Here is a 24,630-nt window from a genome sequence, read left to right as displayed (position 1 = left end):
GGCTTAGTGAATGGTGAGAATGGCCAGGAGGAGAGTTTCCATCTCTCTTCCTGTTTTCTCCAACCTTCTTTCTCCTGTGGAGCCAAGTACACAGGCCAGGCACCTGGGAGTCATCCTGGAGCCCCCTCATTCCACAGCCTTACGCCCTCCAAGGCTCTCCTTCCCAACTCTCTCTCTCGGCTCCATCTCTGCTCGTCCATCTCCTTCAGTTTGGTTTAGGCCTCACCACCGAGACTCTCCTGGACTTAACACAGTCCCTTGCTGACTGCTCTGCTCCTAGACTCCACCCCCTGCCTGCTCTGCACAGTGCCTGGGCGAGGACTCTAAAATGCACGTCTGACTGAGTCTCGAGTACTGAAGCCTTTCCCAACTCTGATCACCTTCAGGGTGACAGTAGCCAGACCCCGTGGTGTGATGATCTATCCCTTGCCTCCTCTCTACCCTTATCTCCCCTCCATCTGTCCGTACACTATGGCCTTGAACAGCTACTTCTTTTGACATGCTTCCCTGCCTCATCCTGCCCAGCCCTCAGCCAAAGTGCCACCTCCTCCAGGAAGTCTTCCAGGATTGCCCCCCCCCCAGCCTTCTGGACACCTGGCCGTGGCCCATGGCTGCTCACCTGCTGCACGGGCTCAATGGTCAGTTCCATGTAGTGACTGATGGCTCCCATCATCCTGAGTGACTTGCAGTTTGGTAACGTGGTGAGAGGCACCCAATCAGGATTCTTTTACGTGGAGACAGGGAGACAGAAGGGGGAATTTTTAATGCCAGCAGGCATTTTGAAAACACATGGTTCCATTTTCTTCAAAAGAACCCCCAAAATATTTGGTCTATTCCTTTATAATGCATTTCATTTTCTGCTTCATATGTGCTATGTCTTCTCTCTCCCTCTAGGTTGTGACCTCAAATTCCACAATCTGATTACGCTGTTAAGCCTAGGATGTTATCTGTCCACATGCTATCATGTCTTCCTCCCCAGCCAGTGGGCCTGGTTCACTCAGTGCCCCTCACTCCCACTCACTGTGATAGGGACCTAGGGTAGTGAGGAGCCCGGGTAACAGGTGAGAATCACCCCGCAAAAACGTATCTTAGAAAAGAGGGAGTCACTTATGTTAAGTCCTTACGAGATCTTTCATATTACGAGGTACTTTCTCAATTATTTTGAACCAAGAACTTTTTGATGAAGACTAATCACTTCAATCAGAATAAGTTCTGGCTACTTAGAGAGGTCATCTGATTAAATCAGTAAAGGACGGCGACAGACACATTTACCTCAGACGTACTATTACTAGTGGTCTGACCTCATAAATGTACATGTTGGCAGTTATTGCAAAGAACGCTTATAAAAATCAACTTTTTAGCAATATAGAGTGCAAAAGCAATGCAGTAAAAATAAAATGGAAAGAAGAAAGAGCAACTAAAAAAGTAAGACAGTAAGCAGTTACATTGTAGTGACCAAATGGCAAATGGGTCCTCGTGACTTGAGAAGAATGTCCAGAGACAGCATCACACACGGATTCACAAAGTGCTGCACCAAACAGCTTACCATGAAGATGTGTTAGGTGGACACATGTGAGAGTCAAAAAGAGGGTTTTAAAAAAAAAAAAAGAAAAAAAATTTTTTTTATGAGATACGAAATTGAAAAAACTCCCAATTCCTCAATTAGTACATTTATGTAATATATAATTATAATTTATGTAGTATATAATTATATGATATATAATTATAATTTCATCATGCTTTTTAATGAAATACAAGTTTAGAAAAAGCATGGTTCCTCAATTGGAATATTAATCTATGTAGTATATGAGTAACTAAATTACAAAATGGAGTCCTGGTGGCACAGTAGATAAGTGCTTGCCTGCTAACCAAAAGGCTGGCAGTTTGAATCCACCAGCCATTCCTTAGAAACCCTACGAAGCAGTTCTACCCTGTCCTATAGGGTCGATATAAGGCAAAGTTTACTCAGTGGCAATGGGTAGCGGGTAAATTACAAAATAGCATAAGCGGGCATTTGACTATTTAATAGATATGGCTAAAAAAAAAAACGGTTGCTGTGGAGTTGACTCCCACTCATGGGGACCCCATGTGTGTCAAAGTAGAACTGAACTCCGAAGGGTTTTCAAAGGCCGATTTTTCAGAAGTAGATTGCCAAGCCTTTCTTCAGAGGTGCTTCTGGGTGGACTCAAACCTCCAACCTTTCGGTTTGCAGAAGTGTGTTAACTATTTGCAACCACCATGGATATCACTAAATAAGTTTACTAATTGATCAAAAAAACTTAAAAAAAAAAAATCTTGTAGTTGGGAAAATGGAGGATCCCATTAGATTAGCATCGTCTCAGCTTTGGGCATAAACAGTAGTTTTTTAAGGTGGCCAACGGGTCACATGCGGAGGGACTCCAGGATTCCCCAGCCCCCACCCCTCCAGCCCACTGCTCTGTCCTCTACATGTCAGTAAGCACGTTGGTGGGGCCGGAAGTTTCCAGGTGCCGAGACCTTGTTCTTCCTCTGCACCTCCTGGCTTCCTTCCTCATCCTTCTCTGCGCAGGTCAGAAGGGCTTGGGTGTCGGGGCTCTCTCTGGCTTCAGCAGCAAGTCCCAAGACCCGCCTCATCTTGCTCGTCATCACACAGGAAAGGAAAATGATCTGAGATGGTGGAAGTTAAGGTACAGGGAGCAGAGCACCTTCAGCCGCCCAGGCCTGCCCTCACCTCCCTGCCCACGGCTGCCTGGAGTCCAGCCACCAGCCAGCCCTGCTCTGCCTGGCCCACTCAAGGTTCTCAGCCTGCCCTGTGTTGTCCTGCGTGGCTCTGGCCCCCAGAACAGACACGAGCTTGCTTGAGGGCAGGGCCAGGTCTCACCCCACACTTCTGTCCCCGGGGGCAGATTATTCAATTAGCAACGTAAGCACGGGCTTACTTGTGCTTACTTACTAATCTGCAATGAACAATCTTTCACAAAGACTCTGCTTCTAGGTATGGCTGGCATCTGTCTCTCTCCCAACCCAACAGCACCTTCCTACTGAATCAAAGCCTCCTTCAAATTTACAATCCCCGACAGGGCCAGATGACTCAGTAAGCAGGGTAAGCATGGGCTTACTTGTGCTGATTTACTAATCCGTGTGAACAATTTCACGTGGGTTTCACTTTGATGTGGCATGGTGAAACCCATGTGAGATTGTTCACTACAGAGTAGTAAGTAAGCACAAGTAAGCCCGTGTTTACCTTGGATAATTCTCCCCTACCTGTCCCCCACAAGGGCCCAGCACCCAGCAAGACCCTGCCCCTCACAAACACGTGGTAAATCCTTGTTAAATAAACAAAAACACTTGAAAACTGTCTTTCTGGAAGCATCTGGCTTATGGAGACAGCGTGTGAGAACATTGCTGTCTGTACTATTTATGTGGAACGCATGGGTTACTCACACACATCCCCATCCCACCCTCACCAACAGCACAGCAGAGCCATTGCCCACTGTCAGCATCTCCAGTGATCCCACCCACCCATCATCTGAACTTAGCTTGTCCTTGAACCGCTCGTCCCAGGGCATAGGGGTCAGCACGCCAGGGAACATGCCCTGGGAGCAGGGAGATGCTCACCGGGCACTGCCAAAGGGCAGCGCTTGTCAGGTTTTATCTCAGCTGCCCCAACCCAGGCTCCATTTGAGGGAACAGAGAGGGAATCACTAGCCCTGTGTGGCAGGCCAATCTGCAGCCTTGTGAGAAAGGCAAGCAAAGATGGACAGCTGAGGCCTACCCCGGATAAGATGCCCCAGTGGGGAGTAGAACTGAGGCTCGAACCTGGGTCCTCTGGTCCCAGGCCAGGAGCCTTCCATGTATCTCCACTATCTCAGAGACCACCAGCCAGGAGATAATTTCTTTCGTTCTTTTTTGTTTTAATTAAAACACAAAACTGCAAATGACTGCACTGTGTCAGCCTGCCCCAGGCCTCAGGATAGAGAGTTCCATCTAGCAGGAGGGGAGGAGGCCATAACAGGAGGGGAGGTGAGTGACACAGAGGCCTCTTCAGAGGCCTGGGTGGATACAGCCAGGTCCAGCGCAGCACGACCGAGGGAGGTCAGGAACCAGGGTGTGGCCCGCAGCAGGTACTCAGGCTGCCGGTCGTGGGCCACGATGGCTGAGGCGTAGAGGAGGCTGGCCAGGGCCGACAGGAACCGCATCCACAGGTGGAGGGAGGGAAATGTCTTACCCTGGCACTGGGCACGGACAGGAGGGGGCTCAGCGGCGAGAACACAGCTGTCCCACCTGCTCCCTCCAGGCCTGATTCTGAGACCCAGGTGGCATGCCAGGTGGGGGACAAACCCTCTACCCATGGCCTGGCCCCAAAGGCACTGCTTTTGTCAGGCTTCCAGCTCTTGCTGAAGCTGCTTCTTTGCCTGGTGTTATGGGTTGAATTGTGTTCCCCCTCAACAAGATATATTGAAATTCTAACCCCCAGTACCTGTGAATGTGCCCTTATCTGGGAATAGAGTCTTCACAATGTCATTAGTTAACATGAGGCCATACTGGAGTAGGGTGGGCCCTAATCAAATATGACTGATATCCTCATAAAAAGAAAAGACACAGGCAGACACAGAGGGAAGACGACCACGTGAAGACTGAGGCAGAGGCTGGAGTGAAGCTGCCATACTTCAAGGAATGCCTGAGGCTACAAGAAGCTGGGAGAGACAAGAAAGGACCTTTCAGACAGCATGGCCCTGCGACACCCTATATTAGAACTTCTAGCCTCCAGAACTGAGACAATACATTTCAGGTGTCTTAAGCCACCCACATTGTGGCAATTTGTTCTGGAGCCCTGGAAACGAATACACCTGGTGAACTCCTACTTGTACCTCAGCACCTGGCTGAACTTGACTCCGGGAATCTTAACACCTCCACCCCGGGCGAAGTGTGTAACTCTGGCAGGCCCTATCACACCCTACACAGCCCTCTGGTGGAGTACCTTCTACCCTGACTGACTTCAAAAAAAAAAAAACCAAACCCAGTGCCGTCGAGTCGATTCCGACTCATAGCGATCCTATAGGACAGAGTAGAACTGTCCCATAGAGTTTCCAAGGAGCGCCTGGCGGATTCGAACTGCCGACCCTTTGGTTAGTAGCTGTAGCTCTTTACATATCTTTCTGCTCAGCAGCTAGTGGGCTCCAGAGAGCAGGGCCAGTCCTCACCATCTTGATGCCCCTGATACGTGGTGCTGTGAGGGAGGGAAACATGGGATGACTGAACTGTGAAGGCCTGGCCCTTCTCTTCCTGTGACTGCCAGTTTGGAACCAGGCCAGACAGGGAAGGCCAGGGAGATCAGGAATAATTTTCTGGAATTTTTGAAGCAAAGGGGATACTTTTTGGGAATGAGTAACGGACACTTTGGTAAAAAGAAGATGAACCACATGCAATATTTATACGTAAGGACTGGTTGTCTTGGAGTCAGTTCTGACTCTGGTGACCCCATGTGTGTCAGAGTAGAACTGTCTGTGCTCCACAGGGTTTTCAACGGCTGATTTTTCAGAAGTGGATTGCCAGGTCTTTCTTCCAAGGCACCTCTGGACTTGAACCTCTAACCTTTTGGTTAGCAGCTGAGTGCGGTAACGGTTTGTACCACCTAGCGACTACTTACAGGTAAAAAGGCATTTTACAGAATTTATATCCTTGTTGTTGTTAGTTGCCATCCAGTGGATTCCAGCTCATGGAGACTCCATGTGTGCAGAGCAGAACTGCGCTCTGTTGGGTTTTCAAGGCTGTGACCTTTTGAAAGCAGACCGGCAGGCCTTACTTCTGAGGTGTGCCTAGGTCTAAACTGCCAACCTCTTGGTTAGTAGTCGTGCACTTACCCATTCTCGCCCCCCAGGGACTCCTACAGGCTTATATATATATACATACATACTATATATCCAATTATATATCATTATATAACATATAGGTCCCTAGGTGGTGCAGGAGAGGCCAGTCCCTGGAGAAGGACATCATGATTGGTAGAGGGTCAGCAAAAAAGAAGACCCTCAATAAGACAGGCTGACACAGTGGCTGCAACAATGGGCTCAAACATAGCAACACCTGTGAGGATGGCATAGGACCCAGCAGTCTTTCATCTGTTGTACATAGGGTCGATATGAGTTGGAACTGACTCAAGGGGACCTAACGACAACAGGTGGTGCAAACGGTTTGCCCTTGTCTGTCTATTAACATAAAGGTTGAGGGTTTGAACCCACCCAGTGCTGCCATAAAAGAAAGGCCCGGTAATCTATTTCTGTAAAGATTACAGCCAAGAAAACCCTATGGAACAGTTCTACTGTATAACACGAGATTGCCATGAGTCGGAATCTACTTGATGGCAATGGTTTTTTTTTTTTTTAAATACGTAATATATATTTAAATTAATGTAGGTACACATTTTATTACATATAATTTAGCTTGCTCAATAAAAACCAAAACCCACGGCCCTTGTGTTGTTTCTGGCTCATAGTGACCCTATTGGACAGAGTGGAACTCCCCAGTAGGGTTTCCAAGGCTGTAGTCTTTACAGAAGCAGACTGCCACGTCTTTCTCCCGAGGAGTGGCTGGTAGATTCGAACTGTCGACCTTTATACTAGCAACTGAGCACTTAACCACTGTGCCACTGGGGCTCCATTTGCTCATTAGATGACAGTATTTAGATATATACAGGCTTTGGGTAACAAATGTTAAAATTTGAAGGGAAAAAGCATATTTTGGTCATTATTTCCCCATTTTCATTTTAACTTTCAAAAACAATGCTCAGGAATGTTAGGTTTCCTTCTGCATTTCTTCTAGTTTTGTTTCCAGGTCTCCCTGTTTCAGGCCCAACGTCCACTGAAGACTGGTTGCAAGGATACCACTGTCAGAGGCTTATCTGGGGAGGAAGGAGCTTGGCTGGTGACTCAGAGGCTGAGGGTGGAGCCCACACCATTTCCCATGGACCCTTCCCACCTCACAGGCAGCCCAGGAAGCAGCTCTGGTCCTGGTCAGCACTGGCCACGGGGTCTTAGAATGTTAATGCTCTATGTCCTCGAGGGTCTCCCAGCCTAACTACTCCCACACCATTTCACAGCGGGAACACCAACAGCCAGAGCCAGGAGGTGACTTGCAGAGCCGGGGCTGGAACTGGGGCCTTCTGGCTCCCAGCCTTGCTCTTGCTGCGGCTCCCAGTGAACCTCGTGCTGGGGAACTCTATGTTTTCACTCACGTGCCAACCCAGGCCCAGCACCCGTTGTCCCCTAAACTCAAAATTTCTTTTCAGGGACAGTACCAGGGCCTGGAGGCCCTATTTGCAGTGCTATGTACAGAATAAGTGCTTAACATCTGCTTAAAGACTGGAACTGGACTGGTGACTATGAGACATAACAGTCTTTCTGCAGCATACACAGTCCGTCTCTAGCAGGTCAGGACAGACGCTGGTGGGTCTGGGGGCTGTGTGACCCAGCTCAGCAGGACGTGCGCCTCACGCAGCTTTGGCAGAGCAACGATTCCTGGGGTCGGTATGTTTTACTTGTCGGTGGGCATTTCACAGCACTCGAACTGCTCAAAGACTCACTTCTGGAGGAATGGGAGGGTTTCCCACCAATGCCACCCAGACATACTGCTCCTTAGCACCCACCATGAGTAAGTTAGAAGCAGCTTCTGACGGAACCAGGGTCTGAGTCCCATGCTGGCCAGGCTTCCCAGAACACTCCAGACCCTAATAAAGGAGCCCTAGTTTTCCGCTGTTCTTCATGAAACAAGACACCTAGCACTGGCAGCACTTCACGGCTGCCTGGCCCAACCCCCAGTGCAAACTCACTCCATCATCCTGCCAAACTAAAGGGCCATGAAAATTGAATCCCATTAGTGATGGGGAGCCCACTACCTCCTAAGGCAGTTGTCAGGAATAACAATACTGGTGGCTCTCGACATGCCAGCCACTATGCAAAGTGTCCCTCCCAGGAAGTTCTTCCTTTTACCAAGTAGAAAGTGCCCTCTGCCCCCCACTGTCCCCAGGCTTGGTCCTGTTCTCTGAGTGAGACTGCAGAGAACAAGGCTGCTCTTTTTGCCCCGTGACAGCCCTGCTGATTCCTGCACCCATGAGTTTCCTTTTCTTCCGAGCCAAATGAAGTCATTCATTAACAGGGATTTGCCAGCACCCACCAAGCCCTTGGTGTAACTTGGGAGACAGCGGGGAGTGAAACAGACAAGGTTGCTGCTCTCACTTACTGACCTGCTGGGGGATTAGGGACAAGTTAGCACATAAATACAGGAGCTCACCTCAGGCCGTGATAAATGCTACAAAGAAAATACAGCAGAGGGACAGAGTGGCAGGGTGGCTCCGGCCCTGTGAGGTGGGTGGTGAGGGCACTGGGCAGGTCCTTCAAAGGCCTTAACGTGACCTGGCTTCCCAGCCCCCATGATGCCCTGGGCCCCTTCCTGGAGACCCATCCTAGTGGGTCGCTGAACAGCAGGGTGCACCTCCCCCGCTCCTCCTAAACCTGGACGGTTTACTTTTACTGATGAGGCCTCATGCCTCATGGAGTTTCCGGTTTTAGTAGCTTCCTGCCAATAATCACCTAGCCTCCCAAATCCTGCCCCCCGGAACTGCCATTAAACCATGATGCTGTTCAGCAAGTGTTTTTTCTGAGTAGATGATGAGTCCCTTACGCTCCACACTCAATCGGGTGCAGAGTGGTCTTCTGCAATGTCTTACTGTTTCTCAGGTACGTCCCTGCCTTGGTGGCTTCTCTCATGTGCTATCCTCTGCCCGGTAGGCCTTCTCCTAGCCTCTGTCCCCTCGAATCCTTCTGAGCCAGTGTGACAGCCCCCCCATCTCACCTGTAATTGCAGTGTAAACAGCTTTCACCCTCGCCCATTTGAATAGGATAGGACCCTTCTCTCCCTCTCCTGAGACTCGTTGCTGTCAAGTCGTCCTCCTTAGACAATGAAACGGAAGCCTACCCAGTCCTGCACCATCGCCATGATTGGTTGTGGATCAGACCTTTGTGATCCATATGATTTTCACTGGCTGATTTTTGGAAGTAGATCACCAGCCCTTTCTTCCTAGTCTGTCTTAGTCTCAAAAGCTCCACTGAAATCTGTCCAGCATCAAAGCAACACACAAGCCTTCAATGACAGACAAGTGGTGGCTGCACGTGAGGTGCGTTGGCCGAGAATCAAACCCAGGTCTCCCTTATGGAGGAAGTAAGAATTCTACCACTGAACCACACTGCCCCCGTATCGTCTTACAGCATTAAAACAGCCTGCTTTAAGGTTTCCTGAATAAACCGAATGCATCAAAAGCCAGTGTAGCAGGGGTAGGGGTTAGAGGACCATGGTTTCAGGGGACATCTAGGTCAATTGGCATAACAAAATCTATTAAGAAAACATTCTTCATTCCATTTTGGAGAGTGGCATCTGGAGTCTTAAACGCTAGCAAGCAGCCATCTAAGATGCAACAATTGGTCTCAACCCACATGGAGCAAAAGAGAATGAAGGACACCAAAGACACAAGGTAAGTATGAGCCGAAGAGTCAGACTGGGCCACATAAGCCAGAGACTACATCAGCCTGAGACCAGAAGAACTAGATGGTGCCCGGCTACAACCGATGACTGTCCTGACAGGGAACACAACAGAGAATCCCTGAGGGAGCAGGAGAGTAGTGGGATGCAGCCCTCAAATTCTCATAAAAAGACCAGACTTAATGGTCTGACTGAGACTAGAAGGACCTTCTGTTAGCCCAAGGCAGGAACCATACCCAAAGCCAACTCTTCAAGCAGGGATTAGACTGGACTATGGGGTAGAAAATGATACAGGTGAGGAGTGGGCTTCTTGGATCAAGTAGACACATGAAACTAGGTGGGCAGCTCCTGTCTGGAGGAGAAATGCGAAGGCTGAGGGGGACAGAAGCTGGCTGAATGGACACGGGGAATACAGGGTAGAGAGGTGGAGTGTGCTGTCTCATTAGGAGAAGAACAACTAGGAGTACACAGCATGGTGTATATAAGGTTTTGTATGAGAGACTGACTTGATTTGTAAACTTTTACTTAAAGTACAATAAAAATATAAAAAGAAAGAAAATAGCCTGCTTTACATTTCTGTGTCTTCCATGAGACTGTGAGCTCCCCAAGGCAAGCATGGTGTCTCAACTCACGCCTTCATCCCCCCAGGACTGGCCAACACAGGGCGGCCCTCACTTCCGGCACTCGGAAAATACCTGCTGAATTGGACTTCAACACCCCTGAGCTACACAGAACCCCAGGAACTGAATGATCACATTGCCTAAACCTTCTCAGTCCCTCATGGGAGACTCATTTATCCAGCCTCAGTGGCTTTCTCCTGAGTGCTTGCTTTTCATTTATTATGACAAATGGAGTAGGAAGCAGGGTTCTCCTTGGGAGAGGTTCTAACAGCCCTCGGAACCTCCCTGAGGGAACTCCCTGCCCTCCCCCGTCACAGTCACACACACTGTTGAACCCTGGGAAACATTAAGTACAAGTGCGCATACACCCTCCGTGCCCCCCGTGACTCCACACCACTGCCCTGATGGCCTGTAGAGGGGATGCTCCCAGGTACCCTAAGACCTGCCCCTGGGACCCCCACCCCCACCCCAAACCCAGCCTCACGATTCTGGAGAGTGCAGGGATCCGGGAGGCCCAGGAGCCGAAGGCAGCGATCCCACCCAGCAGGTAGCCGAAGGTCTCCATATCTTCCTGCAGGAACAGGTGATGCACCCTCAGCACTCTGTGGAGACTGTCCGTGCAGCCCAGAAAGCCGCAAAGCCTGATAGGCTTTCTTCTAATTTAGTAGGTTCCTCCCACAATGTCAAAGGCCATGACGCCCTCCCCAGGGTTAGGGTCCCAGGGACCATGAGGACGGTGGTCCTACCCCACCCTGTGGTGACTCAGCCTCACCTGCAGCAGACTTCCCAGAAGCCTCCGCTGTGGCCCCCGGACTGGGCCTGAAGCCTTCGGGACAGAGGCCCAGAGGGCCCAGCCTGGGCCCAGACTGAGTGGCAGGGCCATGGCAAATATGCTGGCCCTGAGCCGCTGTCTCCTCTTCCTCTTCTGGGAGCCCTGGCCTGCAAGACACCAAATCCCACATGGCTCCTGGAACCGGTGTCAGCCCTCAACCCCAATGCCAGAATGGGTCCCACCCTGCTCTACAGGCCAGATGTCCCTACCCTTCAAGGCTCTGGGGTTGTGTCAAGTAGCTTCTTCCACCCCCATCCCACCCTCACCCTCCACAACCAGCCCTGCTCTCCAGCCTGTGTTCTTTTATAGCAGTTGATGACTTAGGACGGAGATGGCCATTCTCTATTCTCATACCTATCTGTGTGCATAAAACATGGCCTCTACTATGCCTGAAGCCCATCGGGGCTGACGCTGTGTCCTGCATGGACTTGGTGAACAAAGCTATGAGTGGATGTCTTTAAACCAAGGGCCCCTCAACCATGAGCAGCACAAGAAGCAGCGAGCCAGTCGGCAGGTGCTGATATCTTCTCTAATTCGGAGGGCAACCACAGGCCTGGAAAAGGCACGCCGACATAAAGCTGTCATTCTGCTTGGAGAGCCATCCGACACTGCCTGGGCCTTCCCCCTCTCACCCTGCACTGCTGGCCTGCTGGCAGGATGCCCCCACTGCACAGCAGCTGTCCTTCTAGCCCATCTCTTCCCATCTTGGTCTTCCTTCTCCAGCCCTGGCCCAGTGGCTCTCAGCCCGGGCTGCGTGTGGAGACCAGCTAGGAGCTTCCACAGTGCCCAGGCTGCACATAGCCCAGTCACAGCAGAATCTCTGCAGGGGACTCCACCAATGGTGGGTTTTTTTTTTTCCCCCTTTATTACACCTGAATGTTTTCATTAAGTATTTTAACTGTACAAGGTTCATTATAAAGCATTTTGAAACATCAGGTTATACAGTAAAACCTGCGAAAGCCAGAACCTGTGTAAGGCAGAAACCTGTCAGAGAAGGAAAACTCAAATATTTTCCACTAAAACGAGTGATAGAAAAATGGTAAGTCTGCAACCTGTCAAAGGTGGAAAACTTTCGAGACCTGGAAAAACAAGGCAGTCCTGTCAAGTTCCGGCTCTCACAGATTTTGCTGTATTTTACCAGTGCAATTTAATTGAAATACTACAAACGAGTATATCCAAACTTGGATAAAGGTGGATATCCAAAATCATTTGGCTTCGGGAAATCTTTTTTTTTCTTTTGTGGTAAATATACACACAACAAAACATTACCATTTTCACAGTTTTTGCAGGTTCAATTTAGCAATGGTAATCAAACCTTCATCTAAGTGAATCAACACCACGCTCTGTTTCCAAATTTCTCCGTCACCTTAACAGAAGCTCAGTGTCCCCTAAGCAATGGCTCCGTCTTTTCCCTCCCTCCCATCCCTGGTGACCACTAATACATTTAGGTCTCTATATACTTGCCCCTTCTAAATAATTCGTGTAAGTGAGATCACGTACTATTTGTCCTGTTGTAACTGACCGGTTTCACTGGCATCAGTATTTTTAAAGGTCTCCAGGTGATTCCATTGTAGTCAGGGCTGAGAAGCTCTGCCCCTTCCCCTAGCATGAGAGCCTTATTTTCTGCTTTTTACTAGAACTTGGTTTTTGACGATCAGAAGAGGAAGAAAATAATACTAGGTATTAGGTGTTATTTCTAAAAACATCTTTGATAGTCTCTTTGAAATATCAGACAGACACGCCTCTGAACGCTTCTAATAATAACGGTTCTCTTCCGGGCAGCAGTTAGCAGCTGCGGGCAACTTTCCTCTTTTTAGGCGGGGGTCCAGGCTCACAGCTGCCCCTTCTCAGGAACCCCCCAGGCCCACCTGCTCAGGGAAACTCAACCCGTGTGTCACTTCCAGCCCAGCTCTGCCTGAAGTAGCCCATGCCTGTTATGGATTGAATTGTGTCCCCCCAAAATATGTGCTGTAAATCCTAACCCCTATACCTCTGGACGGAGCCCTGGTGGAGTAGTGGTTAGGAGCTTGGCTGCTAAATAAAAAGTCGGCAGTTTGAATCCACCAGCCGCTCTTTGGAAACCCTGTGGGGCAGTTGTACTCTGTCCTGTAGGGTCACTATGAGTTGGATTTGACTCGACAGCAAGAGGTACAACGGGTATACATGCGGATACAGGAGCTCTGGTGGCACAGTGGCTCAGCACTTGACTGCTAACCAAAAGGTTATCGATTTAAACCCACCAGCAGCCCCGTAGGAGAAAAGACCTGGTGATCTGCTCCTGTAAAGATCACAGCCTAAGAAACCCTAAAGGGCAGTTCTACTGGTCCTATAGGGTCAATATGAGTGGGAACCAACTCTGACAGCACACAACAACAAATACCTGTGGATGTAACCATTTGGGAATAGGGTTTTCTTTGTCATGTTAATGAGGTCAGATCAGTGTAGGGTGTGTCTTAAGCTGTAATCACTTTTGAGATATAAAAAGAGCAGATTAGGTACAAAAAAAAAAAAAAAACCCAACCTGTTGCCATCCGATTCTGACTTACAGTCCGATTTATAGCCATTTCGACCTATTCCAACTTACAGCGACCCTAGCGGGCAGAGTAGAACTGCCCCGTAGGGTTTTCAAGGAGCTCCTGGTGGATTCAAACTGCCGACATTTTGGTTAACAGCCGAACTGTTAACCACTACGCCACCCGAATTTCCCAGATTAGGCACAGAAGAAAGGAAACACAGACGGGAGAAAATAGATGCCACACGAAGATCACTGAGGGCCTAAGGAACAGGAGCTGAAAAGAGACAAAGACCTTCCCCCAGAGCGGACAGACAGAAAGCCTTCCCCTAAGGCCAGTGCCCTGAATTCAGACTTCTAGCCTTCTAACTATGAGAAAATAAATTTTTGTTCATTAAAGCCACCCACTTGTGGTATTTCTGTTATAGCAGCACTAAGACAGCGCCCTTCCTGGCATCCAGTCTGGAAGTCGGGGGCTTCGCTTGGCCACCCTGGACTTGCACACTGAGACGCCACTGTCACTCCCCAGGGCATGCACCACCCTCCCACCGCCTTTGCCAATAATGCTCTGGCTGCCTGGGATGCCCTTGGCAGCAGTCCCAGTTTCAACGTGATACCCTTCCATGACACCTGTAGCCCTGTCCCTTCCTCTGGCTGCCCCACGGTGTATACACACTGAACTGGCAGCCCTGAATGCTGTTTAGGGCCCCACCTCCCTCATCCGGCCGAGGTCAGGGACCAGGTGCATTCATTCTCTGTGCTCGGAAGGGGCCCAGCACAGGGTGTGGCAAGAATTAGTAGAGTGATTGGCTGAATGAACAGAGGAACAGACGGCCACATACCCACCTGAATGTGACTTGAACTTGGAGCCGCAGACTGGGAAGAGAATGAAGATAAAGTTCACTAAGTCAATAGCTGCTAGGTAGGCGCCAGTGAAAACCTGGGGGCAGATGGAAATAGGGTTCTCGTGTGCAAACATCATTTTTTTGCATCTCTCGCCCCACATCTCCTCTCCCACCTGTGCTGGCCACCACCCGATACACTGATGGGCCGCTTCCACCTCTATCAGCCCTGCGAAGCCTCCCACCAGCCCTGGGAGAGGCTATTATCATCTCCATTTGACTGATGAGGAGACAGGGGCTTAAATGACTGACCCCAAGAACCCAGCCCTCTGCCTCCTACTCCACACTTTCCACTGCATGGTGTTGTCTTTGCTGTGTAACTCGGGCCCAGGCACTGAAATTTCTGGGCCTCGGTTTGCTCATCTGTAAAACAGGGATAATGAAAATGCCTCCCCTAGAGACTGCTAAACACATAGAATGTGCTTAGAACAGAGCTCGAAGCAAAGTACAGCAAAAAAAACCAAACCCACTGCTAAAGAGGCAATTCTGACCCATAGCGATTCTACAGGACAGAGTAGAACTATCCCACAGAGTTTACAAAGGAGTGGCTGGTGGATTTGAACTGCCGATCTTTTGTTTAGCAGCCTGAGCTCTTAACCAGTGTACCACCAGGGCTCTGCTGACAGTATAACCCATTGCCGTTGAGTCAATTCTGACTCATAGCGACCCTATTAAAAAAAAAAAAAAGTTAGTGGCTATTATAGACTGAATTGTGTTCCCAAAAATGTGTTGTAAATCCTAACCTCTATGCCTGTGGTTATAATCCCATTTGGGAATGGGTTCTTTGTTCTATTAATGAGATAGGATTAGTGTAGAATGTGTCTTAAATCAATCTCTTTTGAGGTATGAAAGATTAAGCAAGCAAGCTAGAAGCAGATATGGGGGAAGAGAGATGCCAAACCACATGAAGACTGCCCAGGAGCAGAAGCTCAGAAGAGACAAGGACCTTCCTCCAGAGCTGACAGAGAAAGCCTTCCCCTAGAGCTGGCACCCTGAATTCAGACTTCTAACCTCCTAAACTGTGAGAAAATAAATTTCTGTTTGTTAAAGCCACCCACTTGTGGTATTTCTGTTACAGCAGCACCAGATGACGAAGACAGTGGTTTAGAGCACGTGTTCTGGAATTTGAATTCTAGCACAAGGTGGGTGACCATAAAAGAGTTACTATTTAACTTCCCTGTGCCTCAGTTTCCACACCTGTAAAACAGGGGTGATGACAGCACTCAGGCCATAGGATGGTTTGAGGACTAAATGAGTTGTTATACAAAAGGCCCTTCATGCCAGGTATTAATTAAACCAACATAAATTTTTTTTTAAACCAAACCCGTTGCTGTCGAGTCGATCCCGACTCATAGCGACCCTATAGGACAAAGTAGGACTGCCCCATAGAGTTTCCAAGGAGCACCTGATGGATTCAAACTGCAGACTTTTTGGTTAGGAGCCGTAGCTCTCAACCACTACATCACCTGGGTTTCCAGGTATTAGTTAAGTACTTAATAAATATTAGCTACTATGATTTGACCTGAGCTAGGCCTCATTACATTTCATCAGCTAATGAGAATGAGCTCCCAAAATGAAAGGTGATTTGCTTCTGAGAAAACACTGCTCAGAACAGGGTCTAGAACTGTCCAAATCTGTGTTCCCACCACTCGGCTTCCCTCTTTCACATCTACCTGGGTGGGCACAGGCCAGGACCAGCCCTATGAAGCACCCTGCAGTGTGCACCCCTGGCCCTATGGCCCAACAGGGTTTCCTGGGATGCGGACCCTCTGCACAGATTTGTTTAGGGGCTTAGACCTTCAGAAAACTTGAAACTGCTCCTCATTTGCTCCTGAGCCCATGTCACCACCAGAAAGGTCCAGCCACCACTGCATGAGCTGGGTCTAGACTCAGGGCTTTACAACAATAACAGTAACTATTTATTGAGCACCTACTATGTGCCAAGGAACCCCCTGGTGATGTAGTGGTTAAGCACTATGGCTACTGACCAAAAGGCTGGCAGCTTGAATCCACCAGGCACTCCTTGGAAACTCTATGGGCCAGTTCTACTCTGTCCTACAGAGCCGCTATGAGTTGGAATCGACTCAACGGCAATGGGTCTGGTTTTTTGGTTTTCTGTGTGCTAAGTGCTGAGCTAGGTGATTGGGATACAGTGGTGAATAAGCGTGACAAAAGTCCCTGCCCTTGTGGAGCTCACGTTCTTTTAGGGGTCAACATGCAATAAGCAATAAACACAATCAATATGTAAAGCATACGGTAGATTAGGAGGTGAGAGTCATGTAAAAAAACAGAGCGGGGAGGAATCAGGTGGCTGGTCATAAAGGTGGGTCGCGGTTTTAAGTGCGTGGTTAAAGGAAGACTGACTGAGATGACATCTGTGCAGGTCTTGAAGGAGGTGGGTGGTGAACCACGGGGATACTGGGGGCAGAAAGAACATCAAAGACACAGGCCCTGAGGCAAGACTGTGCCTCACATGCTGAAGGAATAAGACAGAAGTCATTGCAGCTGCGGCAGAGAAAGGCAGGCCAGGCCAGAGCCCAACTGAGTCACTGTCACCTGTGGGCCTGACATACCTGGATGGCGAGCTGTCTGGCCAGAATGGCCCCGATGGTATCACACAGACTGGTCAGGAGGCAGCATGAGGCACACAGCGCTGACTGGTCCTGTCCAGACTTCTTTGCACACCTCAGATAGAGAAGCCTGGGTGACAGACAGGGGTGTGGTCAGAACATGGGAGACATGCATTTGGGGACAGGCCAGGGTGGTGTCTGAAATGGGACAATTGTGACTTGGTGTCCTTACAAAGCACTTCTGCCCCAGATAAGCAGCAGGTATTTCTGAACTCAGTTGACAGATGGGAAAAGAAAGGGTTGGAAGACTTCTGAGCGTCTTGTCAACACCCACAGCAGACTCCAGACCTCAGGGAATATGGAGACATCACCTCTCTAATGAAGAGCAACCGCCTTCCTCCCAGAAACCAGGCAGCTGGTTTAATGACCCACAACTCAGTGCTGACAAACTAGCTGTCAGGTTTTTTTTCTTTTTTTTAAAGGAAATAAATCCCTTGCCATCAAGTCAATTCCGACTCATAGCGACCCAATAGGACAGAGTAGAGCTGTCCCATAGGGTTTCCAAGGAGCAGCTAGTGGATTCGAACTGCCGGCCTTTCGATTAGCAGCCGAGCTCTTAACCACTGTGTCATCAGGGCTCCAAGAAGGAAACAGGAGGGTTATAAAAAAAACCCAATCACTGTTCAAATTAAAAAGGCAGCCTGTGTTTCTCTGAAAGCAAAATCCTTCTAATCCGTCTGTGAAGCAGGGTGGCCTGGCTTCCGCTGGCCTGTGCCCACGGTGAGGATGCTGTCCATACACAGGAAGCGAAGCCCCTCCAGGATGTCTGCAGGCACTGCGGACTACCTGTCCCTGGTCTCCTGTGGCTGGCTTCTCTCCCTTATGCTCTCTCTCTCTCAAACTCGTACATACACACCCAGAGGCAAGCCCGGAAGGGCAAGACAGGCTGGGATGGCCCAAGGGCCCCTGTAGCATCACTGACCAGACGTTCGGAAGCACTTTTTCTAAACATCTCCCTGCTGCTAGCCAAAAGACAGGCAGTTCGAATCTACCAGGCATTCCTTGGAAACCCTATGGGGCAGTTCTATTCTGTCCTATAGGGTTGCTATGAGTCAGAATTGACTCGACGGCAGTGGGTTCCCTGCTACATTTCTATGGGGATACTGTGGGTTCAAACCGACATCCTTTTGGTTAGTAGCCGAGTGCTTAACTGTGCCACCAGTGACTCCTGTTTATGGGTAAAGGTGAGTTAACGGTAGGACTTCTGGCTTCATGGCGGTGGGGTTGGGGGGGCTTTGCTCTGTACCCTGTTGCTCTTCAGCCATTTCCCCACTTCTCAGGGGCCAGGGGTCCCAGGCTAACCTCAACCCAGCCCCCACACCCCAGGGATACATTCTCCCAAAGACAAATGGCCCTTCAGCGGTGGGGAGGTCCTGACAACAACAGGTGTGCTCACAGCTGAGACAGGTGAAAAGGCAGAGGCTCTGCTCTCAGGCTGTGTACGCAGCTGGGTATTCTCCAGGAATTACCTAAACTCTCCAAGCGCAAGTTTCCAGGTTGTAAAAACACCTGATAATGCTGACCTCAGACAGCAGCTGTGAGGAACACCAAGATGGCGTCTCAGCTTCCATTCTCTGCTCTGGGCAGTTTAGGCCTTACAATCCTGTCCCTTTTTCAATAGGATCTGGGGTTTTCATTCTTTCCAGGATCCCAGGAAAGTTATTTAACCTCCTAAATGGGAGCAATAGCTATACCCACTTCTGGGGGTTTGCAGGGATTAAATGAGATAATGCGTGCAAAGCCCTCGGACCAACAGTGAGCCTGCTAAAGTATCCTTTTTATTAGTATTCCAGTTGTGCGGCTGCGGAATCTCTGCTTCAATATCAAACGCCTGGCAGGAACACCCATTGAGCCTTAAGGTGAGTTGGTTCCAGCCTTCCCCAGGGGAGCCAGGAAGTACCCAGTGGGCAGATGGCACCATCCTGAGCACTGCCTCTGCCAGCCTGTGGATGTCTGAGCCTGGGACGGGTGGCTCAAGACCTGTAGGCTGTCCTTAGCCAAACCTGGCCAAACCGCTCTGGACACTGGGCAGACCTGGGCAAATACTGTGGCCAGAGTCAGATCATGGCCGCACCCCATGATCCTTCCCCACTAGTACGGCCTTGGGCAAACCCAGGCCAGAAACATGGAGGGTCTTGCCCAAGATCCCAAAGTGTTGATGGCAGAGCTGGGACTGGGATAATGGTGTCTATCGTGCACTTACTAAGCGCTTTGCAGGCATTGATTTATTGAGTCCCTCCACCCGTCCTAAGATGTATTATTCCCATTTACATGAAACAACCAGCTCACAGCGCGAATCAATGGGGAACGGCTAGCCCTAGAACTCCGGACTCTGTGGTCTGCAGTCCAGGGCCCCATTCACTGATCACCTAGCCTCCTCCTGCTGGCAGAGAGCCCAGTTTCCCTGTGTGCGGAATCCGGAAAAAAGTATCCGACTTCAGACTACATCGCAATGTTAGTTTCGGTCCTGGAATTGTGCCGCCTGCCTCCTCCGTCCCCACTTCCCTCCCCCTTCCCTCTAGGTTTCCAGGAGAAGTTAGCAGGGTGGTAGAGCCCCATTTCCCCCTGGGGCAGACCCCGTCTCCCACCCTAGCCCCGCCCGGGGCCTGGCCCTCATTACAGCGCGTGGGCGGCGATCCAGCAGAAGGAGGCGCAGATCCAGAGGCCAAAAGAGATGCAGACGCGGTGGCGGGCGAAGCAGCGGTCCAGGTACTCCCAGTCCAAAAGCGCGGGCGCGGGGCTGGGCGCCTCCCCCATGGCACGGCTCGGCGCGTCCCTTCGGCCCAGTGCCCGAGCCTCCCGCGTGGCCGGGAGCCGGGCGCAGCCCCCCGGGCCCACGACAGCCCTGGGCTGGGTGGCGGCGGGCCCTTCTGCTCCTTCCCTGTGTTCGGTTCCGCCGCGGCGGCCCCAGCCGAGCGCATCAACCGCGGACCAGAGATGGGCGCACCCAGTTCCGCGCTCCCGGGTGCTGGCGGCGGAGGCACGAGGGGAAAGTTTCCGGGACCGCGATGCTCCCCACCCCTCGCGCTATTGTCGGGGTCCGCCGGGCGGAGGCCGCCCCCCAGCGGCGGGAGCCCGGAGCAGCCTCTGCACAAAGGCTGTGTCCACCCACTCCCGGCGGACCCCGTCGCTGTCACCGCCACCCCAATCCAGCGTCCAGAGCCGAACAGGCTGTTGTGGGCTTGGGGAGGGCGGGGTCCCTGCCGGGTCACGGTCAGGCATTTTGTCCGTTCATTAATTCATCACATTTCCTGAGCCGAACAATACACGTACTTGGCGCCTGGTGCTGCGCTGCGCTTGGGTGCTGGGGATCCGAGGTGAGTGGGGCCTGGTCCTGCCCCTTACAAGGATACAATAGGAAGGATGGGGTGGGGAGCCAGGAAGGAGGAAATATGCTGCAAACCACCACCACTTATCTTCCTCTAGGTCTTTTCTGAAGCTGTCAACGGCACCCTCAGGCCCCACTCTGTCGCCCAAGCCAAGGGTACTGAACATGGTCATTCTAGACCGCAGCCCGGCAACCAAGGTGCTTAGCTATCTTTAGAATCCGTCCCTACCCATCTAGCCACACTTCCTTCTGGTACACAGGGCTGTGTTTCTTGAAAACAAAACAATATTTAAATTTCCTGTTAGATTTTAATGTTGTTGGTACCCTCGAGTTGTTTTCTACTCATAGTGACCCCATGTGACAGAGTAGAACTGCCCTGTAGGGTTTTCTTGGCTGTAATCTTTACAGGAGCAGATTAGCTGGTCTTTCTACCCCAGAGCAGCTGGATGGGTTCCAACCACCAGTCTTTGGGTTGGCAGCCTAGTGCTTAACCCTTGCGCCTCCTAGCAATTTTTATGAAAGTTTGCTTAAAGCAGGACATAACTGTACCATTTCCTTTGTTTTTTACTTTTTTAAAATACCAACTTTACTGAAATGTCATTCATATACCATGCAACTCATCCTTTCAGAGTACAATTCAGTGGTTTTTAGTATATTCATGGAGTTGTGCAACCAATGGAAACCCTGGTGGTGTATTGGTTAAGTGCTACAGCTGTTAACCAAGAGATGGGCAGTTCAAATCCGCCAGGCACTCCTTGGAAACTCTATGGGGCAGTTCTACTCTGTCCTGTAGGGTCGCTATGAGTCGGAATCCCCTCGACAGCAGTGGGCTTTTTTTTTTTTTTTTTAGTGCGACCAATGCCCCTATCGAATTTTAGAACACTTTCATCACCCCTAAAAGAAACTGGTACCCATTAGCAGTTACTCCCCATTTCCCTCCCCAAAACCCCCTAGGCAACCACTAATCTACTTTCTGTCTCTATAGATTTGTCTGTTCTGGACATTCTGATAAATGGAATCATACAATAGGTGGTCTTTTATGACTTCTTTCACTTAGCATAATGTTTCAGGGTTCATCCACGTTGTAGCATGTATTAGCACTTCACTTGTATTGCTTAATAGTATTCCTGGTATGGCTATACCACATTGTGTTTATCCACTCAACAGTTGATGGATGTTTGGGTTCCACTTTTTGGCTGTTATGAATAATGCCACTATCAGCTTTCACGTACAGGTTTTTGTACGGACATAGGTTTCCGATTCTCTTGGATGTAGGCTAGGAGTGGAATTGCCGTCTGGGGCCCTGGTGGCACAGTGGCTAAGCGTTTGGCTGCGAACCCAAAGGTCGGCAGTTCAAATCCACCAGCTGCTCCTTGGAAACCCTATGGGGGCAGTTCTAACCTGTCCTGTAGGGTCGCCATTGGTTGGAATCGGCTTGACAGCAATGTTTTTTTTTTTTTTTTGGTTATGGTACCTCTATGTTTAACCTTTTGAAGAACTGCCAGGCTGTTTTCCAAGGTGGCTGCACCATTCTACTGGTTCACTCATTTTTATACGTCATGACCACTCACGGGAGATATAAAACATTCTATGTCGGGCATTGTGCTGGGAGCTGGGGACACAGTGTTGAAAAAAAACATACATGGTTCCCACCCTTGTGGAGCTTACAGCCCAGCAGGAGAGAGAGACATTAAATAAGCAATCACACAAATAAAGGTGAAATTAAAATAGGTCATTAAACACAAGGGACCATGATTAAAAGAATAAAATGGTTAAGATGAAGTACTAGAGAATGAAAAGCAATTAAGACAAGATTAAAGGGTTACATTAAAGGAAAAAATATATATGACCTAAGTTCCTCCAGGAGCCCAGGTGGCACAGTGGTTAAGAGCCACAACTCCTAACCCAAAGGTCGGCAGTTCGAATCCACCAGCTGCTCCTTGGAAACCCTATGGGGCAGTTCTACTCTGTCGTATAGGGTCGCTATGAGTCGGAATCGATTTGATGGCAACGGGTTTGGTTTGGGTGAAGTTTCTCTAGGCCACATATTCTGTAAATAACAGGCGGCTACAGTATCTTTCTAGTTCAGCTACTGCCTACACCACTGGAGGACCTCTTGTCTGAGATACCTGCCTTCTGACTCCTTGAAGGTCCTGGTGAATGTCCTATGTGCTTATAAATGGTCATCTCTGCCTTTATGTCCCATGCACACTGGCCTGTGGTTCCCCAGCTCTTGGACTCCTCTGGTGATGTTGTCTCCATACTGTTGCCAAAGATAATTTATCCCAAGAGCCACCTCTCTAAAGTGGGGAAACACCCTGCCCAGTCTTGCATCAGACTCCCACCAGGCCCTAAGGCAGGGCCACCTCACGCTTTCAGTTTTGTAGAGACTTGAAGATACTGCTGTTTACTGGATTTGGCCTTTATTATGGCCTCCCTTGCCGTCAGGCTCAGCATCAGCCCTTGGAGGCTGGACCTAATTTAAAGATTGCTTCATTCCTCTCCACCCATCTTGGACCAGATGTACACACCTCAACTGTTTTTTCTTGGAAAAGTAATTCTTAACTGTTTCTGTGACCCCCCCTGAGAATATGAAGAAAATCTTATCCCTGAAAAATATGAGCATGCATACATAGCCCCCCCGCCCCACACACACGTTCTCATACAATCTTAGAAATTTATGAAGCCTGAAATTCAGCTATGGATTCCACAGAGCAATGGAACCCCTCTTAAGAAGCCCTAATGAAAGGGTTTAAGTCCTTTTTTTAAAATTAATTTTTATTGTACTTTAGATGATGGTTTACAGAGCAAATTAGGTTCTCATTAAACAATTAATACCAATATTGTTTCATGACACATTGGTTGCCAACCCACAACATGTTAACACTCTCCCTTTTTGACCTGAGGTTCCCTATTACCAGCTTTCCTGTCCCCTCCTGGCTTCTCATCCTTGTCCCTCGGCTGGTGTGCCCATTTAGTCTCGTTTTGTTTTGTGGGCCTGTCTAATCTTTAGCTGAAGGGTAAACCTCAGGAGTGACTTTAGTACTGAGTTAAAAGGGAGTCCGGGACCCATACTCTTGAGGATTTTCCAATCTCTGTCAGACTAGTAGGTCTGGTCTTTTTTTGTGAGTTTGGATTTTGTTCTACGTTTTTCTCTAGCTCTCTCTGGGACCCTTTATTGTGATCCCTGTCAGAGCAGCCAGTGGTGGTAGCGGGGCACTGGGTTTAAGTCTTTGTTATGAGTCCCTTGCCTGAGTGGTTGGGATGGTATGGGCCACAGATCACCTGTGTCTGAAACACTGGCTGCCTGTCAAACAAGCAGACCCACCACATCCACATCCCTGGGCGTGGGCTTGGAACCTGCAAGTATGCGTTTCCTATGCTTGCTGTAACAACTTACAACAAACTTAGTGGCTTTAAAAAAAAAAACAAAAGTTGCCATTGGGTCGATTCCTACTCATGAAGATGCCACGTGTGTCAGAGGAGAACTGTGTTCTATAGGATTTCCAGTGGCTGATTTTTCAGAAATAGATCACCTGGCCTTTCTCCCAAGGCACCTCTGGGTGGACTTGAACTGCCAAAATTTCCGTTAGCAGCTGAGTGTGTAACCATTTGTACCATCGAGGGACTCCTAAAACCAAACCAAACCCACTGCCATGGAACCGATTCCGATCCATAGCAACCCCATAGGCTTTCCAAGGCTGTAAATCTCTAGGGAAGCAGGCTGCCACATCTTTCTCCTGAGGAGCCACTGATGGTTTTGTACCGCTGGCCTTTCAGTTAGCAGTCAATTGCTTTAACCAGTGTGCCACTAGGGTGCCTAAGGGACTCCTAGTGGCTTAAACCAACAAAAATTAATTCTCTCACAGTTCCGGAATCCAGAATTTCAAAATCCGTTTTACTGGGCCGGAATCAAAGTGTCCCCAGGGCCACACTCTCTCTGGAGGGTCTAGGGGAGAACCCATTCCCTGCCTCTCTCAGTTTCTGGTGGCTGCTGGCATACCTTGGCTTGTGGCCATATATAACTCCAAGCTCTGTCTCTGTGGTCACGTTGCCTTTGTCTCTGTCTCTCTCTTCAAAGGACATCTGTGATTGCAATTAGGGCTCACCTGGATAATCCAGGATAATCTCTCCAATCGCAAGATTCTTCACTTAATCACATCTGCAAAGGCTCTTTTTCGATATAAGGTAACAGTCCAGGGATTAAGACCTGATACCTTTGGGGGCCATTACTTAGTCTGCTACATTGCATTGTCACAAGCTTCCCTGGAGATTCTTATTTTCTCATAAGAG

At 49.5% G+C, this 24,630-nt stretch overlaps 1 protein-coding gene and 1 long non-coding RNA gene across 2 annotated transcripts in view; one reads left to right on the top strand and one right to left on the bottom strand.

The window, feature by feature from the left end:
* Nucleotides 1–20,198, bottom strand: part of TMEM44 (transmembrane protein 44) — a 46,615-nt gene extending 26,417 nt beyond the window's left edge. The window contains 8 exon segments of the mRNA XM_049879993.1: nucleotides 620–724; nucleotides 2,497–2,646; nucleotides 4,044–4,214; nucleotides 10,618–10,704; nucleotides 10,906–11,072; nucleotides 14,324–14,417; nucleotides 16,953–17,079; nucleotides 19,630–20,198. Of these exon segments, the coding sequence (XP_049735950.1) occupies nucleotides 620–724; nucleotides 2,497–2,646; nucleotides 4,044–4,214; nucleotides 10,618–10,704; nucleotides 10,906–11,072; nucleotides 14,324–14,417; nucleotides 16,953–17,079; nucleotides 19,630–19,766 (1,038 nt within the window). The 5' untranslated portion in view covers nucleotides 19,767–20,198.
* LOC126073397 (uncharacterized) overlaps nucleotides 19,466–24,630 on the top strand; it is a 179,540-nt gene continuing 174,375 nt past the window's right edge. Inside the window, exon 1 of the long non-coding RNA XR_007516732.1 lies at nucleotides 19,466–19,718. This is a non-coding gene — a long non-coding RNA (uncharacterized LOC126073397). The remainder of the gene's footprint in view (nucleotides 19,719–24,630) is intronic.

The sequence above is a fragment of the Elephas maximus genome, chromosome 1, assembly GCF_024166365.1.
Source record: "Elephas maximus indicus isolate mEleMax1 chromosome 1, mEleMax1 primary haplotype, whole genome shotgun sequence".
Classification (NCBI taxonomy): Eukaryota; Metazoa; Chordata; class Mammalia; order Proboscidea; family Elephantidae; genus Elephas; species Elephas maximus.
The sequence above is the reverse complement of the archived record's forward strand: the minus strand, read 5'-3'. Positions and strand labels throughout refer to the sequence as shown.